Consider the following 11,803-nt stretch of genomic DNA (forward strand, 5'->3'; position numbering starts at 1 on the left):
GGCTTGCGTGTTGTAGGATGGCTTTCGTGCTGCATCCTGGGGTGCAGTTTTTGGTTGGTTTGCGGTATATGTGTTTGCATGAGTGTTGGATGAAGGGATTTTTGCATGAGTGTGTGCGCTGCTGTGGGTGTAATTTTCCCTGTTGTTGTTTTGCATGTGGTATGGTTCCTTTTCACGGTTGATGACCTAACACCCCCCGCCACACGCCCTTGCAGCGGCTTGCGGGGTATTATGTAGATGTAGATGAACTTGGGAGCATTTCAACCTTGTAGATAGGTGTGGATTCATATCAACAATGTGCAGTAATATACATGGGTAGGGTACTATCTGTACCTATGTCTGTTGTAATAGATAAATCAATAGTCTGTTGAACTAGTGCAGCTGGTTTATGCTCATTGTTCTTCAGCAGCTGCCTTGCCTAAGGCCAAACTACTTGTAATAGTGAGATTTTCTTCATGCATGAAGTACAATCAAATATATTGCAGGCATCATTTTGTGGCCATATTCATGATTCAAAATGGTTTTCATGGGGTGTATGAGATTTTTTTATGTCTGAAGAATATATAATGTCATTGTGTGGAGGTTTGTCATTTTTTAATTGTTTCCCTGGAGTCATTATTCTAAAATGGTGGGTAGTTTTTTGCACGATAACCTTTTTTGATGGAATCCTAGTTAATACCTACTTTATAGTACATAGTATACAAACTAACAGATATTGTGGTGGAAATTAACATCTCTATAATGAGGCTTTTGAAGTTATTAATATTCCAAAAGTAAAATCAGTTTCAGCTAAACAAAAAAATTTTCAGACTGGGATTGTTGCATGGCAACAAGTATATTTTAACTTCCCCTGAAATAATCAGCTTTCAGGGGAGAAATATGGTCTTCTGAACTACTGTTAATCATGTTGAGATCTAAGATTTGAAGTTTTCGAACTAATGTGAAGCCCTCTGGCTCACACTTGTCTTTGTTTTGGTTATGCCACATCTGTGCTTATTTAGTAAGCTTATTTTCTCATGTCCATATTAATAGAGTTTGTAATTTACGACTGACTTTATTTCACAGTACAACGCATTTCACTGACTTGCAGCGTCTTCAGGTCAGGCCTGATGGTGCCGCAAGTTGGTGAAACATGTTGTACTCTGGAATAAAGCCTGTGGAAAATTACAAACTATTAATATGGACATGAGAAAATTCCACGAATTGAAGCCTGAAAGTATGAAGAATAATTTTCTAATGAAACTAAGGCAAAACAAGCTCTTATATAATCAACTATGCATTACAAAACTTCTATTTCTGTCCACTTTATCTGTCTCATGGTGACCTACAGGGAGCATCCCAAGGGTAATGCAATTGAATTTCTGGCACCGCTCGTAATGGTCAGAGTGGGATTGAACTACTTGGAGTACAGGTAAGGGGGACGCTAAGCTTTGCTGCGAAACCGGTTTCAGTACTCTCCAAGCTGTGGAAGCAGCAGGATGTCAGTTATTAAACCTTTGTAACCAGTTGTAAACCTTTGCGCACCGACCGGTTCACGATATACCAACTGAGCAGTAATTGCTGGTGAACTTTTGCAACGTATTTAAAATAAACCTGATTATTTGGACAACGTCATCACTGGTGCCACTCTGAGTGGCACACCGACCAGTCCCCCGAGCCCTAAAAGGCAAGAATGAGCATATCAAAAGTGAAAACAATGCTCATTGTCGTTTTGGATAGCAAAGGAGTGGTCCATAAGGAATTTGTTCCTGAAGAACAGACAGTGCTGTCTATCACGTGGATGTGCTGGAAAGACTCCGAAAAAGGATCATCAGGACGAGAAAAGACATCTCCCATACCTGGCAACTCCATCACGACAAGGTGCTATGCGTTTGTGGGTTCCTGGCCAAACACCAGGTGCCAACGCTGCCCCATCCCCCCTATAGTCGTGACATCGCCCAGCTGACTTCTTCTTGTCCCCTCGGATTAAGGCAGCCCTGCAGCAGTGGCGTAAGGCAGCAATCAGCTGTGACGAAGACCTTGCAAGAGGTCCCCGAAGACACCTTCCAGGCTGCGTACTGGTCATGGAAGAATCGCTGCGAAAAATGAGTGGAGGCCCAAGAACAGTACTTTGAAGAATAATAAGTGTTTGTACAAATCTGCTCAATAAATTACTTTAAAAAATGAAAGCATTACTTTTGGAACGCACCCTGTATGCCATTCACTTTCTCTGAGCTTTTTAAGTGAAGTACCAGTGTTTCTTGTTTTGAACTAAGTGTGGGTTTACGATCACTTAGCATTTCTTCATTTCAGGCATGTGAATGGGTCTACCTACCGGCGTTGGAATTTGACACTTCCACAAATGGCCACATTGTATCGGATGGCAAACCAACTTCTCACAGATCTGGTTGATGACAATTACTTCTATCTCTTTGATCTCAAGTCCTTCTTTACAGCAAAAGCGCTAAACATGGCGATTCCAGGTGGACCAAAATTTGAGCCTCTCATCAAAGATGCAAATCCTGCGTGAGTGTTACCTGCATCCTTAACATTTTCATTTCATCATAGCATGTTATATCATATATGCCCCGATTAAAAGTGTCCACCTTTTCTCTTGATAAACCTTACAAGTTTTGAAAAAATATTTCATTTTAGATTTTGTCCTGGAGCTGGCTAAGTATGCATGAGCTACCGGGAATTCATTGTTTTAAAATTGATCTGGAACATATAAACTTAGATGTCCATTTTTTAAATTTAACATACCCTATATTTATTTCAATCATTCAAAGTTGTGAGAATCTGCAAAAGCAGTTAATTTTGTCAATGCTCAGATCACTGGAACGAATGTCAGCCACATTAATTATGTTTTTGTTCCTCAAAAAGCTAATTCATCATTGAATTATTAGAAAATGTGTCAATTAGTATTAGAAATAAATTTAAAAATGTGTGCAATCAAAATAAATAAGGACTTGTTTTTTTAATTGTAATCTTGCAATGAAAAATAATTAAAATTTATATTCTTTAATTGCATTACCATAAAAAATTAATGTGCTTCAATTTAAACAAATTGATGATTCATATAATTTTAAGTTTTGACAAAAATCACATCTTTTATTCAAGTGGAAACCTGAATGTAATTTATAGTTTACAGTACATGATGCTTGCCAGATAATGAACTATTTAATTTCTGTAGCAGCTTGTCAAAATAATTTTTTTATATGCACTGAATGTTGACCAACAAAATAAAACACTGATTTATTTATATGAATCCACCATGCAGGCCTATATTGCCTTGATTACATTCAAAGAGGAAGCATTTCTTAAAAAAGTGGATGGGCAAAATAATAAAATTTTAACATTCATAATAACAGTGCTTTCCTGTCATACAAATAGCATTTTTATTGAAATTTCAAGTGAGTCTTTTCATCCAAAATTTATTTGAATTATTTATAATTTGCTGCATGACTCGGGCATTGGGCAGTGCAAAAAGCAGAACTTAAACAAGCTAACTGTTCAAAAGAGGGTAATGCTTGACAATATCAAATCAACATTTTCAAAGGTACATATTTTATGAAATATGCTTCCAATTCCATTACTAAATTCCACGGTTGTAATTTTTGATTCTTGGTGACTCATTGTGATCAGTTCAATTGTGTATCTGTGAGCTTGTTGTATTCATGAAGTTCTTATTTTATTGCTCAGGATGTATAAATATGCTTTACCTTGCAGTGATGAGGACTGGAATGAATTCAATGATATCAACAAAATAATTATTAGACAGCCCATCAGGACAGAATATAGGATTGCTTTTCCTTACCTTTACAACAATATGCCTCACTATGTCCATCTGTCATGGCAAGTATTTGATGTGAATGAAGCATTGAAACTTCTTATGGTTGTGTTCTTTTTTGTTCTTCACTTTTATCATTTTGCAGTATGTCAGGTATTTTTTATACCATTATGAAAGATTTTTCGGTGGATGATTTGTTCTCGAATATTAAGTCTTATTTTAACACTATAGTTGATATACCTTACACTAATTAAAAAATACTGTATTTTCCCATCGATAACGCACATCTTATGTATAACACGCACCCAGAACTTTGTAGTTATTATGAATTTGTATATATACCTAGCGACTAGGGCTTCATAGTTATCTAAAATGTGAATAGATGCCGGGCATCTGTATGTATACATATATATGATTGCCAATATATGTGTGTAAATATTATGTATAGTATGTGTAAAAATACATGTAGATCCATACTATAATAGTAATAATAATATATGAATAAGAATAAATGAAGAATAGAAATTATATGTTCCTTCTTTTTCTCAAGGATTTTTGAGATGATATAATGGTAACAGTAGCAGATCTGTATAAAATAGAATGCAATTAGAAAGGCATGCTTCCAGACTAATTTATTTTTGCAAAACTCTTCTCTAAATTATTGTGTACATAGGTATGAAATATTTGGATTTTTTCAATTTTCATTGGATAACGCGCATTGTTATTTTTTTCGATCATCTGAACATTTTTGTATAGATAATGCACGCGATGTCGATGGGAAAATACGGTAATTTTCATATGCCTATGTAAGATGCATTTTATGTTTGTTGACTGTTATTGCTGCAATTTACATTTGAGCCAAAGAGAGATTATAGTTTTTAGTATACCACTACATTTTCTTAATAGGCTTATTTCACACCAAGGATTACAAGTTAAGCTTAAAGTAAATACATCTACATTAATATCTGATATCTTGAATGCATAATCTTAGCATGAAACTTGATCGTACTTGTCATGAAATTCTTGGTACAGTATTGAGAAAAACTCTCTTAAACTTTGACTTCAGTAAAAGAATATCTATAATTTTGCTGTAAAATATGAATGAAGATGGTATTTGAAAATGTATGCACTCATAAACAGTATTTGACAGCGGACCTTACACATGTTACAGTCAACCACATAAACTGTGGTGGTTCACCATAACAGTTGGTGTTTCACTTATGGACATGTGGGAAATAAATCAAGTGGTTCGATATTAGTCATCCCATGAAGATATAGGGATGATTTCTGAGGCCACATGACAATTTGTCATATTTTAAATGACCATAGTTGCAAGAGTATCAGATCATTCACTCCTTTAGTGCATACAACCAAAGAAAAAATATAGCCTTTTTGGTTGCAATTGACAGTAATATGGTTTGAATAATAATTATTTATATTTGTCCAAGAATAGGTGCACAGCAGAGGGCATGCCATAGGAAAACATTTATGCAGGAATTTAGAAAAGTATACATAAACTGGGAAAAATTCTCAATTTTATTATTTATGTACACAGATTATATTTTTTAGGTTATTTCTGTGCATACGTGTACATGTCATTAATGCATTCAGACACGCTATGACATTTTTTTGCAGTTTGGAATTTTTCGTTTACAGAGGTCTTTTTATATTTAAAGAAATTTATTGTGCGGGTTTTGTCCTAATTAATAATCTCAATATGGCATCAAAAACCATTCTGCGTAGTCACCCTTATAGCTATTGTTGCATTTTTTTAATCATGGGTGTTCTGTTCCTGAAAATACTTCAGTTCTTCAAACTTGCTGTAAAGACTTGTGGCTTGCATGCTATGACCAATGCAACCAGGTTGTTTGCTCTCAAGTTTGATATTAATCCCCAGAGTATTGACTGGCCTTTTAAAACATAATGGTTGCCAGAAGATGAGAAGCTGGAAGAAGCCACCCTTAGGTTATATGCGTAGCAGCCATCGAGTGGTTCATGAATTCGTGGCATAAATATTTATGATGCTGCACAAAAACCTGCCGAACACATGAAATGCAGAAAACTCACTCCAAGTGGGGGAGAGATGGTTGTAGGAGACATGATTTGTGAAATGGGGCAATATCACCTTAAATACAATATGTAATTCATTTTCCAAAGGATATTGTGAGAAGGGGTGGTAATTGTGTGTGAATGCGTGCATTTTCAAACAAACTTAAATTTCCATAATCTCATTGCAATCATCCAACTCTGTGAATGATATCTGTTGATTCATTTTCATTAATATTGCTTGGGACCACCAAATGATGCACAATACTTGAATGAAACTGCTGAACATCCAAGATAGAATTTTTTCACAAGTAATTCAAAAGCAAAACTGCTCATTTCTAAGGAATACAGCCGATGCTCTGTGGTTTCCCTTTGCCACCTTGATTTTTAATTAGTAATGTCAGTCTATTCCTTTGATACCCCACCTTATGGCGCTCTTGCATATGTGAAAGAGTGGATACCATTGCTTCATGCCATCCTCTCTTTCATGTCACTGTAATTCCACATCTGCATACCTTATGCATGCTAGGGATTGATTTCCTAATGCTAACAATTCTGTCTTGAGTACTTCGTGTTTTCAAAAGTAATGTTGTTATAACTTCGCAACAATCGCCCCTCATACAATCAACTGTAAATCCTGTGCCCTGTCTCTATATTCCTTTCTGTATGAGTTGGAGCTTATGGTGTTAGACCAGTTATCAGAGAGTGTCACTATGTTTATGTTATCTGCATTCAGACAATAGAGAATTGAATTCCATCGTGAAATAATTAGAAAAAAATGTCCTAACCAGACAAAGTTTTAAAAAAGCCTGGAATTGGGTGGAAAATTAGTAAAAATAGTTATCAATATGAAATTTGAGGAGGTATCTTTTAAACTTAATGCTAACTTTTATTCTTTTAATTGTGCAATGGTCCTATAAAATTTAAAGAATTTTTCTGGGGCTCAAATTTATGCCTATTGATTGATTTTTTGCATTACAAATTGTGACAGAAAACATCAGTTTATTCTGGCAAATATTGTATAGTTATCAAGGGATTACTGTGAATTATATGGTTTTTAATTTGTAATTGGCACACAGATTTTGCTTCATGGTGGCAGGCACTCTTATTTTGTTCTTATGTTTTAATCTTTTCATGTAAACTTTTCTCATAATATTATTTGCTCCTCATTTTTACTAGTTATGTCATTTCTTTTTTCATTCCTGTTATTATTATTAGCATGGGAGTTTTTCTTTTAAAAATGTGTTGGGGATCGTTTTAGAAAATTATTTAATTTAGTCTCTTTTTACTTAAGGTACCATGCTCCAAATGTTGTGTACATTAAAACTGAAGATCCAGATCTTCCAGCCTTCTACTTCGATCCCTTGATCAATCCTATTTCTCATCGGCACTCACTAAAGGTAAATGGAGATAGTTTGAATTGCTCTTACCTTATCATCGGTAACATTGCTCATGATGTGGCATTAATTGGATGAAAATATTGTGACAGGGTGTAGAGCCTCTGCCAGATGATGATGAAGAGTTTGAATTGCCTGAAGAAGTGCAACCTTTCCTGCAGGAGACTCCTCTATACACTGACAACACAGCTAATGGGATAGCTCTCCTTTGGGCTCCAAGACCTTTTAATATGCGTTCAGGTAATTGGATGAGTTATTATTTCAGTGATTCCAAGTTGCTTTACAGCAAGAGAAATTTTAAGTTCCTGAAGTGAGATGTTTTGGGAAGTGCTTTTGTTTCCATTTAAAGAAAGTGAGATTCATCTGAGCCATGAATTGCTTCAGTTAAGTAGTGAATGAGTAGAAATTAAAAAAATGATACAAAGTCTTACTGATTCATGGCCACTTTCATATCCCTTGGACTTAAATAATACATTTAGCTGAAATGGGGTGAACATATTGAAATTGTTAGTAAAATTGTCCAGAGCTGCATAAATTATTGTGGAAGCTAAATATGATATTCCTAAGAAATGCTTGTTTGATATGTAATCTGTATTTTTCACTGTTGTGTATTGTGTTCTCAAATTTCAGGCAACTTAAATGAAACTAAGCATGTTTTTCTGTTTAAAAAAATCACACTCCGCATCATATATCATTGACTTATAGAACACACACACACATATATTATTATTATTATTATTATTATTATTATTATTATTATTTGGTAATCTACTGGTTAAGGTAGGTTTTTGGATGGACAAAATTACTAATTCAACAATTTGAGACACCCAGCGAAACACAACGTCCCACTCTACATCAGGTCCCTCTTCATCTCTGCGTACTTTCTTCATCCCGTCCAACATCCCTATCCTGTTCCTTCCCTTTCCTCATTTGCCTAACATTCTCCCCTCAATCACAGTTTTCAACATCCCACTGCTGGTCAATACACCCTTCATCCACTTTTCCTGCCTCCATAGGATTTCTCCCAACAAACCCCTCTCTTCGCCCACCATGCCAAGTACTTCCTCGTTTGTTTTCTTCTCTGTCCATTACACCTTCTCCATTCTTCTCCACACCCACATTTCAAAAGCCTCCAATCTACGTCTATCCTCCTGCTTCAATGACCAAGTTTCCGCACTGTACATAGTTACGCTCCATGTCAAAGTTTTTATGAGTCTTTTCTTAACATCCTTACTCAACGTCCTCGTCATCAACTCCCTCCTCCTTGTGAAAGCCTCTTTGCCTAGCGCAATTCTTCTCCTTACATCCCTACTACTTTGACCGTGTTGGTCCAAAACGCTACCGAGATACGTAAACTGTTCTACCTGCCCTAGTTTTTGCCCTCCTATTTTAATGTTTAGCGTAGCCTTTTTCTTTCTAGAAAATCACATAATCTTTGTTTTATTAATATTGATTTTTATCCCATACCTGTTGCAGTGAATTTCCAATTCACTCAGCGATGCTTGCAACCCCTTGGCTGACTGACAAGCTAAAGCTTGGTCATCAGCAAACCTAACTGATTTTACAAATTCCCCACCCACTTTCATTCCTACCACCATTTCCATGCCTCCTTAATCATTTCCTCTGCATACAGGTTGAACAGCAACGGTGATAATGGGCAACCCTGCCTTACACCCCTTCCTAACACTGCCCATCCTGACTCCCCGTTTCCCACCTGCACCTGAGCAGTCCGAGACATGTACAGGTTGCGGATTAGCCTCCTTTCCCTCCAATCTATTCCTATTTTCTGCAATATAGTCATTAGTTTTTCCCAATTCACTCCATCGAACACTTTTTTGAAATCTACGAAACAGGCAAATACCTCCTGGTTGTGTTCTATATTCCTCTCGATTAATAATCTCATTACTGCAATGGCATCACGCGTACCTCTCCCCTTCCTAAACCCAAACTGATCATCCCCTAAGTAATCATTTGCCCTACTCTCTATCCTTTTGTTTATGATCCTGAGAACAACTTTAGCTGCGTGGGATATCAAACTAATTGTCCTATAGTCCTCACATGACGTGGCGTTTACCATTTTCGGATTAGGAACTAAAACACTCACAAACTCTTCCGACTCACAAAGTCTTCCGGCCAGATTCCCTCCTCATAAATACTACGGATCAGCCCATATAGCCTCTTCCTCCCACATTTTCCTAAGCATTTTAAAAGTTCCGCGGGAATGTTATCCACCCCCACGGCCTTATTTAGTTTCATCTCCCTACATGCCCTTTCTATCTCATTGAATGCATCATTCATCTAATGAATTAAGTCTGCTGTCAGGCAATCGACAGCATACTTAATTCATTAGATGCTACACGCAAAACTCTTGCAATGTTTTTTGGCTTGTCAAAGGCTTTTAATAATGTAAACCACAATGGACTACTAATTAAACTCAATAGAATAGGAATTAGAGAATTCCTTTAAACTGGACCAAGCCCTATATTCATAATCGCACTCAGAAAGTAGTGTTATCAGTTGATGGGTCAAATATTCATCCGAAGCATACCAAGTTAACAAAGGTGTTCCACAAGGCTCAACCCTTGGGCCACTCCTCTTTCTGATTTACATCAATGACCTCCCTAACTGCTTGCCAAATATAATGATGGAATAATACCAGTGTTGTACGCTGACGACACTAATGTAATAATATCAACACAAACATATCCCAGCCTTGTGGAAAAATCTAAGTCTGTCACACTTGCAATAAACAAGGGTGATACAGACAACCTTCTAGACTTATATGTAAATAAAAGCAAAATAGTATACTTTACACGCAATAAGAACGTGTCAGATGATCTGCTGGTAAAATCAATGACCAATCAATTGAGCATGTGACAGAATGCAAATTTCTAGGTATTTCTCTATGTGCAAATATTTCTTGGGGTACTCATGTAAAAGCCCTTCAACACAAGCTCAGTTCAACTTGCTACTTATTAAGACACCTGTATGAAACTACAAGTAAAACTGTACTACTCAATTTGTACTATGGGGAAATTTATTCAAATATAACCTAGAGTATAATATTATGGGGATCAGCTGCTATTTCTCAAACCATCTTTAAAATGCAAAAGAAAGCTATTAGAATCATCACCGGGAAACCTCACAATGCTCCATCAAGGCCTATTTTCCGTGAATTAAATTTGCTACCACTCCCGTGCATCTACATTATGTTTTTATTTCTTTTTATATAAAATAACATTGGCAACTATTCTCTTAACTCTGCCTATCATCATCATTATACCACAGGCAGGAATGACTTCCATTGTGGGAATATAAGAGCTAAAGCATTGAAATTAAGGCCCAATGAAATGGGCATCAGATTATATAACCAACTACCCAAAAGTATCAAGGATACAAAGGGAACTGCTGCATTCAGGCATAAATTAAAAAGATATCTACAGCGCAATATGTTTTACTCGGTTGATGAATATCTCACCAATATTCCCAGCCAGTAAGTTCATACTTTAGTTTCTAGCACTGGTCATGGTCTGTTTCATGTTAATGATCAATGATTTTTCTGAATTTGAGATTGCATGTGCATGTTACAGCCAATGTTCATGGGTTTGTAACAAACATTTATGTAACTATGAGCATCATTTCTTTTATGTATCTTAACTGAGCCTGTGTCTTTGCTCCTCTTTGACGGGCCTTATATCATGTACATACACTACCCACCTGGTATTTTTGTATTGTGATCTCTGGGCAAATAAAAAGTAATAATAATGATAATTGTCTAGTATGCCCGGACCTAAGCAACATTCCTCTACTTCATACTCTTTTTCAATGTCTAACTTTGTTGGTCCAAGTTCTCTACTATACAGTTCTTCTATATACTCCTTCCATCTCGTTTGTATCTTTCCTGAGTCAACTATTACCTTACCCGCCTTATCTCTAACTGTTAGCAAAGCTCTTCCTTTCTTACTTCCCGATAACGATTTAACTTTGCTGTACAGCGCACCGATTTCACCCTTCCTCTGCAGACTTTCCATATCCTCGCACTGCGTCTTCCACCATGCTTCTTTTGCTTTATTTGTTGCCTGCCTCAATTTATTGTTCAATTCTTTGTACTTCATTTTGCCTAACTCTCTATTAAAAATCTTCCATTTTCGCCACTCATCCATCTTTGTAATCATCTCATCCGTGATCCATGGTTTCCTAGTCCTTTTAGCGTTAACGGTTCCAATAGTGTCTTTTGCAGCTTCGGAAAACCCTTTCTTGATACTTTCCCATTTTTCTATGATAGTACTTAGTTCTTTACCATCCTCAATGATTTCCTCTACAGTCTGCTGATACTCCTTTCTTTTCAATCCATTTAATGCTTCTACATTCCATTTTCTTGCCCGCCACCCCTGCCTTATCTTTTTGAAACAGGCGCTACATTTCATAACAACTAAATTGTGGTCAGAGTCCACATCCGCTCCTGGGAAGCAATCCGAATTAATCACTGTTCCTAAACCTGTGTCTAACCAGAATATAATCTAGCTGATACCTTTCTGAGTCACCTGGCATTTTCCATGTATACCTGCGTCTTTTGTGGTGTATAAACCAA

The 11,803-nt window shown here is 36.5% G+C and overlaps 1 protein-coding gene across 1 annotated transcript in view; it reads left to right on the forward strand.

The window, feature by feature from the left end:
* Prp8 (pre-mRNA processing factor 8) overlaps positions 1–11,803 on the forward strand; it is a 62,021-nt gene that overhangs the window by 12,209 nt on the left and 38,009 nt on the right. The window contains exons 6-9 of the mRNA XM_071597344.1: positions 2,293–2,505; positions 3,709–3,834; positions 7,110–7,215; positions 7,305–7,452. Of these exons, the coding sequence (XP_071453445.1) occupies positions 2,293–2,505; positions 3,709–3,834; positions 7,110–7,215; positions 7,305–7,452 (593 nt within the window). The remainder of the gene's footprint in view (positions 1–2,292; positions 2,506–3,708; positions 3,835–7,109; positions 7,216–7,304; positions 7,453–11,803) is intronic.

This window comes from Hetaerina americana, unplaced genomic scaffold, assembly GCF_022747635.1.
Source record: "Hetaerina americana unplaced genomic scaffold, ioHetAmer1.1.p SCAF_86, whole genome shotgun sequence".
In the NCBI taxonomy this organism is placed as follows: domain Eukaryota; kingdom Metazoa; phylum Arthropoda; class Insecta; order Odonata; family Calopterygidae; genus Hetaerina; species Hetaerina americana.